We start from the raw sequence: 21,019 nt of genomic DNA on the forward strand, positions 1-21,019 counted from the left end.
TTGAAAAACAGACATGGTTTGGGTATAGCCTAGCACAGCATAGGGATTGACAACCACTGATCTACAAACTAACCATATGCAGGATTATGTGCTTGCTTGCCTTAAAGAGTGTGACCTATAAAAAAAACTACAAGCACACACACATTCGCTAAACAGACAGACACTTCGGAGGACATTTCAGTTGATTAAAAGCTCTGATAAAACCAGTTTGCGTTTCAATTGATTTGGATTAGACCTGGGTTGTGTCAGCATGGGCAAGCTGACGCAGTGTTAACTGCCAGATATCTCTGGGGGGGGGGATGTGTGTGTGTGTGTGTGTGTGTGTGTGTGTGTGTGTGTGTGTGTGTGTGTGTGTGTGTGTGTGTGTGTGTGTGTGTGTGTGTGTGTGTGTGTGTGTGTGTGAGAGAGACTCACTGTTAATACAGGTCTGGAGTGTCAACGGTAAACACAGCCTGGCCTGTGTTTGAAATAGGTCATTCAATCTTACGTCAGAACGAAGTTCAGGTAAGAACATAAAATGTTGTTGTACTTTGACCTCGTACAGTAAGGGAACAATATACTTCAGCCACCATGTTTCCCTGGGAGCTAAGAGTGAGACACAGTGTGTGACATTTGAGTGTGGAGTTCTGCTCCGTTTTCAAGTGTTTTGGTGTGTTACCATAGATATACCATTCACTTACAACAGACAGGAACTACCTGACCATCTGAACTCTAGTACGTTAGTAAACGTCTCTAGAGGTCACCTGTTCATACAGACTACCACACAAACCAGATGGAACTAATGAAATGCTGTATATTTCATGAAAATAGTTCAACATTGGTGCCGATAAATAATAAAACACACCCAAGCGCACGTGTCTGCACACACACCTAATATAGGGACACACAGGGACACAAACTAAAACGCCAAGGGGAGATTTAATTATTAGGACAGAGCAAGCAGGTGTTCTATCTGGAGTGAAGACAGAGAGACAGATGGATGAGCGAGGCGAGAGAAAAGGAGAGCGAGAGAGAAAGAAAAGGGACTAAGCATGTTCCAAGGAATGTTCTCAGAGGACTCTCTCCACTGCCAAGAAGCTCCGGCCTTCATAGGAGGGTCTCAGGTTTCACTGGGGTGTTTGGTGTGTGTCTGTGTTGAACCAGATATGACCCAGAGTGCATTCCTCCACTCAGTCTCCACCCTGTCAACACCCTCCATCATCACTTTTCCTCCACTCCCTCAGCTGAAAGCAGCCACTGAGCATCCTGAAGCCTGACATGAAGGTGACATGGAGAGAGAACCAGTGGTGGTCGGTGCCGTTTATGATGAGGGAGAATGATCATTTATTAAATGATCGAAGCGCCTTATTTTCTGTTACAGCATATTGGATTCACCCAGCTCAATGTAACATTGATAGGTTTAGGCTACTACATGATACTCTAATCTTCCCTATCCCCATCATGAGTTTGCCACAACCTAGCCTATGACTGGAAGTCAACATAGGTGCGCAGGTCGAGGTCATTTTTTGTAATCAAGGTGAGAGACAGTGACACATTCAATACCACCTTCCACACTCTTGCCTGCATCTAGCTGATCTAGGATGTGAATCATTCGTACACCATGGTGCTACCCTACAGAGTGCTGCTGAGGCTACTGTAGACTTTCATTACAAAACAATGTTTAAAATCAATGATTTGGTGGATATATTTTGTATTGTATTATCTAAAAAGTGTAACATTCATGTTTAACGGTTTATTTTTATGAAACTCACTGAGGATGGTCCTCCCCCTCCTCTCGGGAACCTCCACTGGAGAAAACCCATTGAACTCCATGGTGACTCTGGGTGATTGTATGGGAGAGGTGACACAGCACTAACACCACAGGGGGGTTTGTAGGACGGAGGAAGAACAGCAACTTAAAGTTGTAACATGTCACTTTTTGGGAGAAAAGACCAAATTCACGTAGAAATGTGAGTTATAGATCAGTCATCCTCATTGAAAGTGTTGGCATCTTTTAATTTCAGTTTTGTGCAACAGCCTCAAACAACTAAAAACAAGATTTGGGGCTATTGAAAAGGTGTGGTACAGTGTGATTATCTACAGAATAACTGCTTGCTTTGTCACAAACTGAAATTAGGCGAACTATTTGAATATTAGCAAACAGGATTTCTGCATATTGCACCTTTAAGTAAAGTTCATTAAGTGTGTGTGTGCACGCGTGTAACCACAGGAAGCTGCCGAGGGGACGACGGCTCATAATAATGGCTGGAATTTAATAGATGAAATGATAAACACTTGGAAACCATGTTTATGTTACCAATCCTTTGAATCCGTTCCAGTGATTATTATGAGCCCGTCCTCCACAACTAAGGTGCCACCTGTGTGTGTGTGTGTGTGTCATGCTTCCGTCATCATTGTGACATACAGTACCTATTGTTGTGATGGACTGCAGATGTAGAGACAAACAATAGTACCAATCAGTCAAGGAAAGACGCACCAGGGTAGCTAGCCCCCTCTGCAGCTCCATAGGGGATTAGAAGGACACAGTGACTTCCAACTCCTTATACTACACCTCTACTGTTGGACAGAGGTTTATAGTGGTATCCTGGATAGAGTGTGTGCGCACGTTACTACATACAGTGCATTCAGAAAGTATTCAGACCCCTTGTCTTTTTCCACATTTTGTTGGGTTACAGCATTACTCTAAAATGTATTAAATAGTCCCCCCCCCTCAATTTACACACAATACCACATAATGACAAAGCATTATGGGGTATTTAGCTATTTTAGATGCATTTTTTTATAAATGAGCAAAAACAAATAAACAAATATCACATTTACATAAGTATTCAGACCCTTTACTCAGTACTTTGTTGAAGCACCTTCACCAGCGATTACAGCCTCGATTCTTTTTGGGTATAACGCTACAAGTTTGTCAAACCTGTATTTTGGGAGTTTCTCCCATTCTTCTCTGCAGATCCTTTCAAGCTCTGTCAGGTTGTATGGGGAGCGTTGATGCACAGCTGTTTTCACGTCTCTCCATTGATGTTCGATCAGGTTTAAGTCAAGGCTCTGGCTGGGCTACTCAAGGACATTGAGATTTGTCCCTAAGCCACTCCTGGTTTGTCCTGTGTTGTCTTGGCTGTGTGCTTAGGGTCATTGTCCAGATGGAAGATGAACCTTCAACCTAGGTCTGGAGGTAATGAGAGCTCTGGAGCAGGTTTTCAACAAGGATCTCTCTGTACTTTGCTCAAAGGGTCTGGATACTTATTTACATAAGGTATTTTTAATGTATAATAAATGTACAAACATTTCTAAAACCATGTTTTTGCTTTGTCATGGGTATTGTGTGTAGATTGCTAAGAATCTTTTTCTATTTAAATCAATTTTAGAATAAAGCTGTTGCGTAACAAAATGTGGGAAAAGTCAAGTGGTCTGAATCCTTTCCGAAGGCACTGTATACTACCATTTCCTCAGCGTAGTAAGTCTGAATTTCATGGGATTTGGGTGCGAGTGTGAATGTCTGGGTGTGTGCGTGCGTGCGTCGGTCTTCCAGACGTAGGCACAGTTCATCTTTCATTGATGTCTGGCCTTGCCTACGACCCTCTCCCACTAGGCTTAACCCAGGGCACTTCTCTCAACATGCACAATGGCAGACAGAAAACAGACATCTAGTATCCACCAACACATACATTCGGTTGGAGAGTCTGTTGGTGTAGGGCTCTGTGGTACTAGAGGGGAACTCCTACACTCTGGCTACACATTCCTTTCCTCCATGATCGTTTTCACTGCACAGCGGTGTGTGTGTGTGTGTGTGTGTGTGTGTGTGTGTGTGTGTGTGTGTGTGTGTGTGTGTGTGTGTGTCAGAGGAGCGTCAGGTTTGGGACTCTAGAGAACCAGCACCAGGCAGACCTAGTTCCAGAGCAGATTTAACCCCACAGCTACTGCAGCACAAACAGCTGCTGTGTGGAGCATTCAAGATCTGAATTCTAAGATGGTTTCATACACTAGGAGCAGTGGGGTTGCTTATTATCATGTTAACCCAATGGACTTTATGGCATTTCCTCACACAGAAATACAACACGTAGCCTAAAGCAGCGATTCTCAACTGCTGGATCGCGACGCAAATTTGGGTCACAGGAGGTTTCTTCAGAGTGTCAATATAAAACTATAAGCAATGCGATTTTGGAAGTTTCAAACCAGTGAGTTTACTACTGTTAGGTTCTAATTTTCAGTGTAAAAACTCACTATAAAAAGCTCAAACCAAGTTTATTCTTCCCAGAGGGCCAATACAGCTGCATTAGACAAAGATACTTCACACAAGCAGTGATTATTGAACCCTTTCTCCTCTGTTGAGCCTACCCCTACACATCTGAGCAAACATTGTATCCTTCTTGCTAGGCAGGAAACTAAGTGATACGGGCCATAAACTTGTATTTCTCACTTAGCGTGACCTGGGCCCCTTTCCATCACTAATCCATGGCTCTCTCCCCTTATCAATGCCTGCCACGTGATCATTTTCCCTACACTCAGTACATTCCAAGGTTAACCACAAACTTCTGCTGTAGCCCCTCAGCTATGACACTCCTCAGGTCTATATTACAACAAATGATGAACAACATTTAAAGTTCAGAAATCCAAACCTATCATTAACATTCTTCATCATGAATATAGGGCAAGATTTAATTAATGACAATGAGAGGTTGGAATGTTGTTCCCTTTTCATATAATTGCTACATTTACTATCTATATAACATTTTTTTGTATTGTATTTGTATTTTGTCAATTCTTTTCGCGATGAGAATATTGGGTCGGGACTGAGACAACCTGATTCAATTTGGGTCCCGAGGAAAAACCAGTTGAGAACCACTGGCCAATAAGGTCATGAAAATCTATACCAAACTTAGACGGATGACGTTCCTGTGTAGGACAAGGCATCACTAATGTACTGCCATGGTGAAGCATGTGTGTTCAAAGTAAGCCTAGTGAGAGGCCAATGCTATTAATAGTATGTTAGATATGGTAATCTTGGTTGGACTGCATTTCAAGACCTGAAAAAGATACAGTAGATATTTTAACAGCACTTTCACTCACTGATCTGTGTGACTAGAACTTGTACTGGGTTGGAGGTCTTCTCTGCAGCCTGGTACCATCTTCCTCCTCCTCCGACCCAGGCCCGGACCCTACAGGAGTACATCCCCTTGTCAGACCCCCTTACCCCCCTCACCACCAGCCTAAACTCCCCTGGCCCCGTTCGCTCCAGCCCCACCGAGGGGGACCCGTTTGAGACCACCCCGTCGCGGCCCAGGCTGACCGCTGTGCGTCCGTCTACAAGCCAGGTGACCTCCAGGGCCAGGGAGGCCAAGTTACCCGCGGAGACCAGGCAGGTGAGGGTCAGGGTGTCGTCCATGTTGAGCGTGGTGTTGGACTTGGCCACAACAGACAGGGAACGAGCTGGAAGGCGCAGGGAGAAGACAAAATGGCTGCCGTTAGAACCAATAAACAAGGAAACAACCGAGGTCCTAACTGCTAGACACCTGTAGAACTGGACCGGTTGGATAAGTAGAAGCAATATGGTGAAAATATAGAACACTCCAGCACAGTTGGATATGGAGATACAAGTATTCTACACATCAAGAGAAGACAGAGTAGAAGGGATTCAACATGGAAAACTTGATTAAAACCATCCAGATCAAAAGAACCAACAGTGAGAAGTTGAAAGACCCACATATAGAAGAAGATCAAGGATTACTATTTATTAAAAAGCCAATTTCAAAAGCTTTAGAACCCACAAAATGTCAAGTATAAATGGGTAACAATTAAAAGTGAATATACGCCGAGAACGATTTAGGCTAAATGTTAAGAGTTTCAAAGCTATGGAAGGAAAAGTCAAATTAAAACATGATACGACTCATGACTCCAGAGACTGAACAGAAGTGAAACCATTTTGAGGGAGTTATATTTCTCAAATTAAATCCTGGATACTGCTACTATAGGAGACTGGGATATCTGGTAGGTGAGATGACTTCACTGTGCATATTTAGACAAGAGAGCCAGGACAAAGGCCCCTGTTAGACTTCTCCAATCCTCTTAACTTTAGCATCTCAGTAGACAGTCAATAGTGGCTGCATGGCTACACTAGTCTGTACTTAGATACAGCATGTAAAGGAAGGCCCAGTCCCTCCATGTTGTCTTCCTGCTAAGCTAGTCCCTCACCCCATTTTAAAATCACTCACCATGTATGAGAGGTTTCGGGGGATATGGTGTCCCAGGCAACCACTGTGTGTCAGGGGTTCTTCACACACCCAGGGATAAAGGCCTGACAGGGGGAGGGCCTGAGATGGATCTCTAGGTCAAGAGCCTCTCCAACACAAAGAAATGCTGCTAGGCTAAAACAAAGTTGGGGCCATAGAAACCACTCGACCATCCCCCAGATCCCCCTCTCTCAGCTGGTCCTAACCCTTCGATATTTTTACGTCTGTAAGGTGGAAGCCATATTGTGGAAGCTCCATTGCACTGCTTATACCAATCCAGACCATACAGATCTGCAAATATCTCGGGGTTAAGGTCAAAGGGGAGTGATTTAGGATCGGCTGAATGTTTCACATGCTAAAGTACATACAAAACACACCCCACCCCCTTTACCTGTAGGTGTGACTGCCACAGCTCCCATCTCCACAGCCTTCTCCACGATGTTCTTCCACTGACCCCCTTCCTCGTGAATCCATTCCCTCCCCGTGCACACGTACATCCCTGCATCAGCCTGCGTCACCCCGGCAACAACCAATCCAAACGCCCCATCTCTGCGAATAGCCAATCGGAGCCCTCCGTCAGCGTAGCGCTGGGCGGAAGCACTTCCTGTGACCACATCCCCATCTGGGCCAACGGTCAGGATATCCACCAATGGGATACCTGGTCTCCGTACCGACCAGGTGACAGACAGGTAGGTGGGATCAGTGAAGTGGCGGGTCACGTTGCAGGAGAGGGTGATGTCGCCACCCTCGGGGACCACGGGCTCTGGGGCCTCCGGGGCCACCTTCAGGGTGTTAGCAATGACTGTAGGGAAAGGACAGACAATTACACATTCCTAGCATCGTTCATTTGCTGCTTCACTACAGCGACGTGGTTCTTTACTGCATGTTAAATGTCATAGTGACAGAGAACGCTAACAGATGTTGCAGTAAGCCAACAACATTTCAACAAGTCATCATGTTCGTTCATCTTCATCGCCAAGAGTCATTACTTCTTTTATAATCCATGAAAAATATAATACCAATGTAAAGCTTACATATGTGCATATTCCTTATCTGCCCCTTTTACTAACCCCCCCACTCCAACACACACAGTTTAGGCTGTCAGTGAGGGGTGTAATGGAGGGGGGGTGGGTGGGTGCTGCTGTCAACAGTATGTGTAAGGAGGGTTTAGATTTGATAATCACATCAGAGGAGAGAGAAGCCCTGTTTACTCTGAACCTCACAGCTGAATAAACAGAAGAGAAATAGGGGGGGGGGGGGGCGAGAGACAGGCAACGTATGCCTGTCGCAATGTCTGTTCATCTCACTCCCCCTCTTACCCTCTTCCTCACTCCCTCAGCCTCAGCCTCTAAACAAGAATGATACTGTGCTTTGAAGTGTTCATATTCTGATGAACTTTCTTACTCTAAGCTCAGTAAGCTGCCATTCTACCAAGTCTTTGATATTGGACTTAGTGTCCTGGAGCTGCCAAATCACGGTCACACTCATCAGTTAAACACCCCCCACTAGCTAAACATATTCATGTCTAGATTCCTGTCAGAAAGCCATTATTAATGTTGAATGTGCTGAAAGCCATTCAGTGGATCATGAACAGTTGTCATAGCAGAAGCAGCATTCAGTCTGTTCAGGGCGGGAGCAAAGAATTGTCAGTGGTGTGTGTGTGTGTGTGTGTGAGTACAGTGCATTCTGAAGTATTCAGAACACTTTACTATTCCACATTTTGTTACGTTAGAGTCTTATTCTATAATGGATTCAATCGTTTGTTTCCCTCAATCTACATTTACATTTACATTTAAGTCATTTAGCAGACGCTCTTATCCAGAGCGACTTACAAATTGGATCTACATAGCCTCAAGTCTTCTAGGGTATGATGCTACAAGCTCGGCACACCTGTATTTGGAGAGTTGGTCCCATGCAGATCCTCAAGCTCTGTCAGGTTGGATGGGGAGCGTTGCTGCACAGCTATTTCACGTCTCTCCAAAGATGTTCAAATCGGGTTCAATATGGGCTCTGGCTGGGCCACTCAAGGACATTGAGACTTGTCCCGAAACCACTCCTGTGTCGTCTTGGCTGTGTGCCTAGGGTCATTGTCCTGATGAAAGGTAAACCTTTGCCCCCAGTCTGAGGTCCTGAGCACTCTGGAGCTGGTTTTCAAGGATCTCTCTACTATGCTCAGTTCATCTTTCCCTCAATCTTGACTAGTCCCTCAGTCCCTGCCGCTGATAAACATCCCCACAGCATGCTGCTGCCACCACCACCATGCTTCACTGTAGGGATGGTGCCAGGTTTCCTCCAGACATGATGCTTGGCATTCAGGCCAAAGAGTTCAATCTTGATTTCATCAGACCAGAGAATCTTGTTTCTCATGATCGGAGTGTCTTTCGGTGCCTTTTGACAAACTCCATGCAGGCGGTCATGTGCCTTTTACTGAGGAGTGGCTTCAGTCTGGCCACTCAACCATAAAGGCCTGATTGTTGGAGTGCTACAGAGAAGGTTCTCCCATCTACACAGAGGAAATCTGGAGCACTGTCAGAGTGACCATCAGGTTCTTGGTCACCTCCCTGACCAAGGCCCTTCTCCCCGATAGAGCTGGCCACCAGGCACAGGAAGAGTCTTGGTGGTTCCAAAAACTTCTTCAATGTGTTCCTGCGGACTTTCAGTGCTGCAGAAATGTATTGGTACCCTTCCCCAGATTTGTGGCTCAACACAATCCCGTCTCAAGAGCTCTACAGACAATTCCATCAAACTTATGGCTTGGTTTTTCCTCTGACATGCACAGCCAACTGTAGGACCTTATACAGACATGGCCAATCAATTTAATTTACCACAGGTGGAATCCTATCAAGTTGTAGGAACATCAGGGATGATCAATGGAAACAGGATGCGCCTGAGCTCAATTTCAAGTCTCATGACAAAGAGTCTGAATACTTATGCAAATAAGGTATTTCCATTTTTATATATATAAAAAACAGAAATACTATATTTGCATAAGTATTCAGACTCTTTGTTATGAGACTTGAAATTGAGCTCAGGTGCATCCCGTTTCCACACACACACACACACACACACATACATTACATTACACAGTTGAAGTCAGAAGTTTACATAAACGAGTTAATGACTACAACCTAAGTGTTTCAACCCCTCCACAAATTTCTTGTTAACAAACTACAGTTTTGGCATGTCGGTTAGGACATCTACTTTGTGCATGACAAGTACTTTTTCCAACAATTGTTTACAGACAGATTATTTCACTATCACAATTGCAGTGAGTCAGACATTTACATACACTAAGTAGACTGCCTTTAAACAGCTTGGAAAATCCCAGAAAAATGTCATGGCTTTAGAAGCTTCTGATAGGCCAATTGACATCATTTGAGTCAATTGGAGGTGTACCTGTGGATGTATTTCAAGGCCTACCTTCAAACTCAGTGCCTCTTTGCTTGACATCATGGGAAAAGTCAAAAGATATCAGCCAAGACCTCAGGGGGAAAAATAAAATAAAAAATAAAAAAATAAAAAATAATTGTAGACCTCTTGAGAGTTCATCCTTGGAGCAATTTCCAAATGCCTGACGGTACCACGTTCATCTGCACAAACAATAGTACGCAAGTATAAACATCATGGGACCACATCGCCATCATACCGCTCAGAAAAGAGACGCGTTCCCTCTCCTAGAGATGAACGTACTTGGTGCGAAAAGTGCAAACCAATCCCAGAACAGCAAAGGACCTTGTGAAGATGCTGGAGGAAACAGGTATAAAAGTATCTATATCCACAGTAAAACAAGTCCTATGTCGACATAACCTGCAAGGCCGCTCAGAAAGGAAGAAGCCACTGCTCCAAAACAGCCATAAAAAAAAGCCAGACTACGGTTTGCTACTGCACATGGGGACAAAGATGGTACTTTTTGGAGAAATGTCCTCTGATCTGATGGAAACAAAAATAGAACTGTTTGGCCATAATGACCATCGTTATGTTTGGAGGAAAAAGGAGGCTTGCAAGCCAAAGAACACCATCCCAACCGTGAAGCACGGGGGTGGCAGCATCATGTTGTGGGGATGCTTTGCTGCAGGAGGGACTGGTACAATTCACAAAATAGATGGCATCACGAGGGAGGCAAATTATGTGGATATATTGAAGCAACATCAAGACATCAGTCAGAAAGTTAAAGCTTGCTTGCAAATGGGTCTTCCAAATGGAAAATGACCCCAAGCATACTTCCAAAGTTGTGGCAAAATGGCTTAAGGACAACAAAGTCAAGGTATTGGAGTGGCCATCACAAAGCCCTGACCTCAATCCTATAGAAAATTTGTGGGCAGAACTGAAAAAGCGTGTGCAAGCAAAGAGGCCCACAAACCTGACTCAGTTACACCAGCTCTGTCAGGAGGAATGGGCCAAGATTCACCCAACTTATTGTGGGAAGCTTGTGGAAGGCTAGCCGAAACGTTTGACTCAAGTTTAAATAGTTTAAGGCAATACAACCAAATACAAATTGAGTGCATGTAAACTGACCCACTGGGAATGTGATGAAAGAAAGAAATCACGATTATTCTGACATTCAACATTCTTAAAATAAAGTGGTATTCCTAACTGACCTAAGACAGGGAATCTTTACTTGTATGAAATTGTCAGGAATTGTGAAAAACTGCATTTTAATGTATTTGGCTAAGGTGCATGTAAACTTCCGACTTCAACCGTATACACACACACACACACGTGGAAATAAATATGAAAAAACAGTTTTTGCTTTGTCATTATGGGGTAACGTGTAGATTGAGGAATAAAAAAATACTTCATCAATTTTAGAATAAGGCTGTAACGTAACAAAATGTGGAAGTCAAGGGGTCTGAATACTTTTCGAATACATGTCAAGGCCACTTTAGTTGGAAGAAAAAAAATGATAGACAAGCGAGTCAAGCAAACACAAAACTGAAAGTGTTGGTGGAGAATGTGGTTTGTGTCGACACACCCATAGGAGAGGTCAGTATACTGACTCACCTACACAGGTGACTCTTCATACCAGAGTAAATTCATTTACACTACATGGTGTTACATCAATGATCTCACTGTACACAAACCGTCTACTAGTTCAACTACACCACCATGAAACATTGTTTTACAGCACGGCTACAAGCAGCACTAAAAATCACCTACTAGTTCAAGAGCACTTAGATTTTACAATATAATCTCACCCCTCTACCTGTTCCAGCTCTCCTCGTCAGCACAATTCACCACTAAGCCTCTTTCTTTTCCTCTCCCTCAGCTCATTCAGACAGACTGTTCAGAACAAGGCAACAGTCAGCTCAACAGAAATAACAACCCCCATTTGACATGAGAGAAATACACCCATCTGGCATCTGCTCTCCAAGTGTGTGTGTGTGTTAGAAGACTGAACATGTGTGAACATGAGTGAAATCAACACTTGATCACCTCTCACTAGTGTTTCTCCAAAGCAGCAGATCTAGGAACCGGTTTTCCCTCCCCAAAGCAGATTAGCATAATTGGGGTTAAAAGTTACATAGCTGATCCTGAACCAGTCCATCTAAGGAAAGTGCAGCTGTGTCCATGTAAGTGTACTGTATACAGTATATAAGCAGTCACGTGTGTGTGGTCTGACAAACACACCAGCTTAAGAGAGCGAGCCATGTGTAAGGAAGGGATATGAGCCGTGTTCAATAGATCACACGAACCACAATCACAGCAAGAGGACATGAACACACACACACGGGTCTTCACAACCAGCCAACCTCAGCATGTAAACTAGAAGTCATAATGGAGGTCTGACTAATCTAGTTTGAAGTTAATACAGTTCTCCTAAATGGATATACGGTGATTCCACACTGATGGTTAAGACAGTCTATAAGTCTCTCATACTAGTGTCTGACCCACCTTTGAGAGTCACCCCTGCGTCGTAGTTCCCGCTGAAGACAGAGTCCGTACTGGGTGTACTGCAGAGGTACGTGGCGCTGTCTGAAGACCTCACTTCCCGTATCCTCAGCTCCACCACGCTGTCCCCCAGCCGCACCACACTCAGGTCACCACTGGCCACCCGGTCGCTTAGCGACACATCAGAGTACTTTGGTTCGAAGGTGGAGATTACATGGATAGACCCCGCCTCCCCCTGCTGCATGGTCCAATCAAAATCCTGCTCCCTGGGCCCCTCATAGTCAGTGACATCACAACGCAGTGAGACAGGTTGGCCCTCCACACGGAGCAGAGGGCCAGGGGACACAGACACCACCCTGGCATGGGATACACCTAGAGAGAACACACACATGTCATTGACAGATACATAAAATCAGCTAAATCCCCCACACAATGACAGCGTTCCTACCACATCAGACTTCCTTAGCTAACCTCTTGAAAGTCTCTCTGCTTAACAATACGCATACAGTTGCGAAAGACATGGATATATTGAGCACAGGGCAGGCTAAATATACACTTAGATACTACCTTTGGTTTGATTCCTCTGTGATTCCAAACCCACAGTGTGCGTGTGGATCTGTGTTCTATAAAAACGCCCACATATTGACACCTGAACCTTAGCGTCGCTGCACTCAACGGGTGAATCAATAATCTGAAGTGGTTCCCTCTCCTTGTCTCCTTTCCTTTATTCCCACTGACATAGTGGGAACAGACCTGACTGCCCTTAACCAACACAAAAACATCCTATGGCGTTCTGCATTAGCATCGAACAGCCCCCGTGATATGCAGCTATTCAGGGAAGCTAGAAACCGTTATACACAGGCAGTTAGAAAAGCCAAGGCTAGCTTTTTCAAGCAGAAATTTGCTTCCTGCAACACTAACTCAAAAAAGTTCTGGGACACTGTAAAGTCCATGGAGAATAAGAACACCTCCTCCCAGCTGCCCACTGCACTGAAGATAGGAAACACTGTCACCACTGATAAATCCACCATAATTGAGAATTTCAATAAGCATTTTTCTACGGCTGGCCATGCTTTCCACCTGGCTACTCCTACCCCGGTCAACAGCACTGCACCCCCAACAGCAACTCGCCCAAGCCTTCCCCATTTCTCCTTCTCCCAAATCCATTCTGCTGATGTTGTGAAAGAGCTGAAAAATCTGGACCCCTACAAATCAGCCGGGCTAGACAATCTGGACCCTTTCTTTCTCAAATTATCTGCCAAAATTGTTGCCACCCCTATTACTAGCCTGATCAACCTCTCTTTCGTGTCATCTGAGATTCCCAAAGATTGGAAAGCAGCTGCGGTCATCCCCCTCTTCAAAGGGGGGGGACACTCTTGACCCAAACTGCTACAGACCTATATCTATCCTACCATGCCTTTCTAAGGTTTTCGAAAGCCAAGTCAACAAACAGATTACCGACCATTTCGAATCTAACCATACCTTCTCTGCTATGCAATCTGGTTTCAGAGCTGGTCATGGGTGCACCTCAGCCACGCTCAAGGTCCTAAACGATATCTTAACCGCCATCGATAAGAAACATTACTGTGCAGCCGTATTCATTGATCTGGCCAAGGCTTTCGATTCTGTCAACCACCACATCCTCATCGACAGACTCGACAGCCTTGGTTTCTCAAATGATTGCCTCGCCTGGTTCACCAACTACTTCTCTGATAGAGTTCAGTGTGTCAAATCGGAGGGTCTGCTGTCCGGACCTCTGGCAGTCTCTATGGGGGTGCCACAGGGTCCAATTCTTGGACCGACTCTTCTCTGTATACATCAATGAGGTCGCTCTTGCTGCTGGTGAGTCCCTGATCCACCTCTACGCAGACGACACCATTCTGTATACTTCCGGCCCTTCTTTGGACACTGTTAACAACCCTCCAGGCAAGCTTCAATGCCATACAACTCTCCTTCCGTGGCCTCCAATTGCTCTTAAATACAAGTAAAACTAAATCCATGCTCTTCAACCGATCGCTACCTGCACCTACCCGCCTGTCCAACATCACTACTCTGGACGGCTCTGACTTAGAATACGTGGACAACTACAAATACTTAGGTGTCTGGTTAGACTGTAAACTCTCCTTCCAGACCCATATCAAACATCTCCAATCCAAAGTTAAATCTAGAATTGGCTTCCTATTTCGCAACAAAGCATCCTTCACTCATGCTGCCAAACATACCCTTGTAAAACTGACCATCCTACCAATCCTCGACTTTGGCGATGTCATTTACAAAATAGCCTCCAATACCCTACTCAACAAATTGGATGCAGTCTATCACAGTGCAATCCGTTTTGTCACCAAAGCCCCATATACTACCCACCATTGCGACCTGTACGCTCTCGTTGGCTGGCCCTCGCTTCATACTCGTCGCCAAACCCACTGGCTCCATGTCATCTACAAGACCCTGCTAGGTAAAGTCCCCCCCTTATCTCAGCTCGCTGGTCACCATAGCATCTCCCACCTGTAGCACACGCTCCAGCAGGTATATCTCTCTGGTCACCCCCAAAACCAATTCTTTCTTTGGCCGCCTCTCCTTCCAGTTCTCTGCTGCCAGTGACTGGAACGAACTGCAAAAATCTCTGAAATTGGAAACACTTATCTCCCTCACTAGCTTTAAGCACCAACTATCAGAGCATCTTACAGATCACTGCACCTGTACATAGCCCACCTATAATTTAGCCCAAACAACTACCTCTTTCCCAACTGTATTTTATTTATTTATTTATTTCGCTCCTTTGCACCCCATTATTTTTATGTCTACTTTGCACATTCTTCCATTGCAAAACTACAATTCCAGTGTTTTACTTGCTATATTGTATTTACTTTGCCACCATGGCCTTTTTTGCCTTTACCTCCCTTCTCACCTCATTTGCTCACATTGTATATAGACTTGTTTATACGGTATTATTGACTGTATGTTTGTTTTACTCCATGTGTAACTCTGTGTCGTTGTATCTGTCGAACTGCTTTGCTTTATCTTGGCCAGGTCGCAATTGTAAATGAGAACTTGTTCTCAACTTGCCTACCTGGTTAAATAAAGGTGAAATAAATCAAGAAAAAAATAGTAACAGGTGAAAGCAGAACCTATGGTAACATTTTTAAACTGGAGTAGAAGGAAAGCCACTACAGACCATTTAGACGCACCCATAGAGAGAGAGACAGTCTTGCTAGAGAAGGGAACAGCCTAGACCACTTACTCTAGCTAGAGAGAGAGACAGTCTTGCTAGAGAAGGGAACAGCCTAGACCACTTACTCTAGCTAGAGAGAGAGACAGTCTTGCTAGAGAAGGGAACAGCCTAGACCACTTACTCTAGCTAGAGAGAGAGACAGTCTTGCTAGAGAAGGGAACAGCCTAGACCACTTACTCTAGCTAGAGAGAGAGACAGTCTTGCTAGAGAAGGGAACAGCCTAGACCACTTACTCTAGCTAGAGAGAGAGACAGTCTTGCTAGAGAAGGGAACAGCCTAGACCACTTACTCTAGCTAGAGAGAGAGAGACAGTCTTGCTAGAGAAGGGAACAGCCTAGACCACTTACTCTAGCTAGAGAGAGAGACAGTCTTGCTAGAGAAGGGAACAGCCTAGACCACTTACTCTAGCTAGAGAGAGAGACAGTCTTGCTAGAGAAGGGAACAGCCTAGACCACTTACTCTAGCTAGAGAGAGAAGACCTATATAAAGTACAGGCTTGTTTGGATGGGCATAGGGGAAAGAGCAGCAAACATGCACACACACACACCAGGCTTGTCTGAACAGGCTGAGGGGAAGAGCGTGCACATGCCATGGCCAGCATGGAGCAACACATGCTCCCCCACCCACACGCACACACACCACAAACCAAAGAACAGTATCAGGAACAATGAGAGGCAAGAACAAAGGGACGATGCACCAGCAGCTTTCAAAAGAACGACCCCACAGCCCAGAAATAGTCCCTGTTAAATCCCAACTGGAACAACCAAAGAGCAAAGCCTTCTGGGAACATTTCCATCGCACTCTACTTCTAATGGTAACGTTGGCCGCATTCCAATATGATCCTACACCACTGCCTTAGTTGGACCCTTAAGTGATTAACATATCACTTCAAAACACCTTGTTGACACACAGTACACTTAACCCTATTTCCTGTTCCAGCGTGTTGGGACACTCAAGGAACTGGAGAAATAGATGTTTGAGGGAAGGTGGTCCATAAAACATTGCTGGAACAGTCTGGTTCTGGGGGTGTCATCTCTTTGACTTACCCTACGTCATAAGAGAAGGGATATTATATTGGCCGGACACCAATTAGGAGTGTGACTAATATTAGCACGCAACTCTTAAGTCACTCTTATCCAAACAAACAGTCGGAGTCGTAGGGCCACAGAGTAAACAAGCAATGTGAGACAGCCCAGTTAAGGAGAGGAAAGTGGAGAGACTTAACTGGTCAGGTGGTCTATGAGTAGTAGATCATGGATTTACCGCATCGGAAAGACCAACAGAATCATACAGCATCTGAACGGTCTTCCTGCTGTGTTCATTCTACAAACCCGAATAACGCAGGCTATCGGAAGCTCGCTCACACACACACACACACACGAAAGAATGGGCAGTAGTACCCCATTCATAGGCACCAACTACTTTCGGGGCTATGCACGATAGTATCTTCTGACCCGGGAAGTTTTGTTCAGAGCCCCGGTGCTTGCTCTAACATTAACACGCATCGCTTGCGATATGGTTGTGTCGACATAACGCATCTTTCATATATAAATATATAATTTTAAAAAGTTTTAAATTACTACACACCTTTTTAGGGTTAATGTTCCCACATGGCCATATCACTTGTTTACAGAAGACATAAGTGGCCACCTATGCGAATTAGCAGTCTAGCATCCCCGAATGAACACCTGTTTGTAATCTGAGGAAGTATAGTTCGTCAACTGGAGACAGTTTGTTGATCTGTGCAAAACTGCTGCACGAAGTCCATCTTTTTTTATTTGGAAGATTCTTTCTTGCCAATATGAAAGATAAGGGACATATGAACATATTTTGCAAAACTTGTTAAAACACTGCTGAAAACCACACACACAGAAATGTTTTGGAGAGCTAGGGCAGTAGTACGTCATCAACATGTTTGGGGAGGTGTGCATGTATTTATTATTTAGGACAGGGATGTCAAACTCATTTTCATTTTTTTTGGAGTTTGACTGTCTAGACTTCATTTGTGATTCTGCGAACGGGAGAGCCAATAAATGAATGTAGGTCCATTATCATTTCTACAGTTGATGGTTTTAGTAATAAAAGTATATTAAGTTTGTATATTAAATACATTTACTCAAACCACCCGTGTGCAGTATATTTGACAACCCTGCTTCATATCGACTGGCGCCAAGCCAAACTGTTAGGAAAAATCAAATGTGTGCTCATGTACTCCCGTATAAAGACCTTAGCTTGAAAAACTGTCATTAATTGACGTTTTTGCCATGGAGATCTTAGTCACGCAATTTCATAAAGAAAAATATGAACACAACAATTTTAAATGATTTACAGTTCATAAGGAAACCAGTCAATTTAAATAAATGAATTAGGCCTTAATATATGGATTTCACATGACTGGGAATACAGATATGCATCTGTTGTCATGGATCAGAAAACCAGTCAGTATCTGGTGCGACCACCATTTACCACACAGTGCGACGTCTCCTTCACATTGAGTTGATCAGGCTGTTGATTGTGGCCTATGGAATGTTGTCCCACTCCTCAAATGGCTGTGCAAATTTGCTGGATATTGGCGGGAACTGGCGCACGCTATCATGAATGTCAATCCAGAGCATCCCAAACATGTTCAATGGGTGACATGTCTGGAGAGTATGCTGGCCATGGAAGAACTTGGACATTTTCAGCTTCCAGGAATTGTGTACAGATCCTTGTGGAATGAGGCTGTGCATTATAATGCTGAAACATGAGGTGATGGCGGCGGATGAATGGCACAACAATGGGCCTCAGGATCTCGTCACGGTATCTCTGTGCATTCAAATTGCCATCGATAAAATGCAATTGTTTTCGTTGTCCGTAGCTCATGCCTGCCCATACCATAACCCCACCACCACGAGGCACTCTTCACAACATTGACATCAGTAAACCACACACCCACACGATGCCATACGCGTGGTCTGCGGTGAGGACCGGATGGGGGACAATGGAGGGGCTTAATGGCGATTTGATGCATGGACAATCCACCATCTGCATTGGCCATGCAGTATTTACAGTGATATGGCCTCTGTAGAAGTCTGGGCATTCATACTCCTTGCGGTTCGCCGAACAGCGCAGAGTGGTACACAGAAAGCCAGTATGAGCTCAATTTGGCCTCTGTGTGCCATCGTAATTGCATCACAGCAGAAATAGGCTCTTATGGTAGAGAAATTAACATTAAGTTCTCTGGCAGCAGCTCTTGTGGACATCCCTGCAGTCAGCATGGCAATTACACGCTCCCTCAAAACATATGTGGCCCTGTGTTGTGTGACAAAACGGCACATTTTAAAATGGCATTTTATTGTTCCCAGCACAAGGTGCACTTGTGTAATGATCATGGCGTTTAATCAGCTTCTTGATATACTACACCTGTCAGGGGGTGGATTATCTTGGCAAAGCAGAAATGCTTTCTAACAGGGATGGAAACAAATTTGTGCACCAAATTTGAGAGAAAGTATGTGTGTATGGAACATTTCTGGGATCTTTTATTTTTGATCATTAAACATGGGGCCAACACTTTACATGGACACTGAACAAAAATGTAAACGCGACATTAACTACGCTGTTTGGTGCAATATTTCAGTTAAAATAAAGTGTATGAATACACTTTGAATGACAGCTTTCCTGCAGAATCCATACTGACCAGTCACAACGAAATGGCGTGGACTCCGGCTTGCCTCAAGAAAAATCCCCAAAAGAAAGAAAATATCGTTATAATATGCACGAACTCTTCTGAACGGTTTCGGCTGGGAACCATGCGGAAGCCTTTAAAGCCGTAGGAAAGGGCAGACGGGCACACACCCCTGCTCCATGAAGGCGGGAGACATGTTAACTGGAGACATTTGATAATCTCAAGGTACCACACTAATTTAAATTTAGCCGCTCACACAAACAATGGCACAAGGAAGCCTTATGCGACGCAGAATATACGTTGCCAGACACACACACTCCCCATCCTACACAATCTGACACCGTTGTGAAATAAAATGGGTCCGGTCAACTAAACGAAAAGGATATTCCTGCCTTGATCACGGAGATCTGTTATTAGTCATTGGTTAGCATAAGTCCATCAGTGGTGGACAGTGCTCCAGTCCAAATTCAACTACATTAGTTAAATTGTCAACTGATCAAGGGGATCTATGCGAATTGGACGGCTACCCATCGCGTGTTATGGTGCCTCCATGTAACTGGACCATTGTCAGGGTTGTCATCTTATCTTTTGATTAATTTAATGACATCAATTATCTCGCTCGTTCTCCTTTGATTGAACGATTAAAAGTTTCGACTGGGATTTAAGGCTCGAGCTGAAATGGAAAATTGCCACACACCCTCTTCTGTGACCAACCACGGTAGCCTACATGTAACTAGGAAGTTGGGCGTGGGAAAATCTATTCATATTAAAAAATGTTCGTTTTGGAAAAACTCAGTCATGTCATTAATTTAGGAGAAACAGCATGATCAGTAAAAATCTGTTGATAGCGTTGCCTTTAAATTAATTTGACTAATTGCTTTGTCAATGGAGATTCAGGTTAAGTGAAAACGTGCCCGCGTGTACATGTCAATCTAATAGTTCCCACTAAACGACAGCACACGCGTTATGACGATATTAACAGACCGTTTGACAACCCTTTTTCAAATATAACTTACCCATCGATAAAAACAAGAGTAGAAGAGATAGATGTTCCATCCTGCAAATTCGCTTCTTTTTAACTCCCAGTTCGTTCCTTTGTCATTAAAATCAGCCACGGGTGAAAGGAGTCCTCTCGGACCTTCAGTTCAAAAACCCAACCACCGGCGACCTCTAAGAAATCCCCAAAACGCTGTCTACGAGAACCGACACTGGCGAGAAGACGTTCGGATATCCGTTAAATGGACGCGCGTACAGTGAAAGTCCACTGTTTTGGAGAGGGAGGGAACAACGTTGCCGTGTCCGGAAGTCAGTTTTTGGAGGAGGGGAGTAGCGGAGGGATTTACACAGGTAGCTCTGTCCCATGTCTCATCTCATGTGGTCTCACTAGTGGCTATTTAGAGCTGAATAATATGCCTACAGAATATCATCATCATCGATACAGTATGTGTAACGTTACACGGAACCCAAACCGGCAGGCGCTATCATGCACACATTTATTTTGTCCCCCTACACCAAACGCGATCACGATTCGCAGGTTAAAATATCAAAACAAACTCAACCAATGCCATTCATTTGGGGACAGGTCGAAAAGCATTAAACATGTATGGCAATTTAGCTAGTTAGCTTACACTTGCTAGCTAATTTGTCCTATTTAGCTAGCTTGCACTTGCTCGCCAATTTGTCATATTTAGCTAGCTTGCTGGTGCTAGCTCATTTGTCCTGGGATGTAAACATTGAGTTGTTATTTTACCTGAAATCCGAGGATTAATCCACACATAAAACGGTCAACCGAATCGTTTCTAGTCATCTCTCCTCCTTCCAGGCTTTTCAATCTTTGAATTTATATAGTGATTGCATCTAAACTTTCATAGTATTACCACAACAACCGGCAAAACATTTAATCTTTCAATCACCCACGTGGGTATAACCAATGAGGAGATGGCACGTGGGCACCTGCTTCTATAAACCAATGAGGAGATGGGAGAGGCAGGACTTTCAGCA

General features: G+C 44.3%; 1 protein-coding gene across 1 annotated transcript in view; it reads right to left on the bottom strand.

Moving 5' to 3' along the window:
* LOC124008152 (prostaglandin F2 receptor negative regulator-like) overlaps positions 1 to 20,296 on the bottom strand; it is a 50,890-nt gene extending 30,594 nt beyond the window's left edge. The window contains exons 1-4 of the mRNA XM_046319193.1: positions 20,035 to 20,296; positions 12,126 to 12,494; positions 6,625 to 7,035; positions 5,074 to 5,433 (exon numbers count right to left, since the gene is read on the bottom strand). Coding sequence (XP_046175149.1) covers positions 5,074 to 5,433; positions 6,625 to 7,035; positions 12,126 to 12,494; positions 20,035 to 20,074 — 1,180 coding nt within the window. The 5' untranslated portion in view covers positions 20,075 to 20,296. The remainder of the gene's footprint in view (positions 1 to 5,073; positions 5,434 to 6,624; positions 7,036 to 12,125; positions 12,495 to 20,034) is intronic.
* Positions 20,297 to 21,019: the final 723 nt, after the last annotated feature.

This window comes from Oncorhynchus gorbuscha, linkage group LG21 (genome assembly GCF_021184085.1).
Source record: "Oncorhynchus gorbuscha isolate QuinsamMale2020 ecotype Even-year linkage group LG21, OgorEven_v1.0, whole genome shotgun sequence".
NCBI lineage: Eukaryota > Metazoa > Chordata > Actinopteri > Salmoniformes > Salmonidae > Oncorhynchus > Oncorhynchus gorbuscha.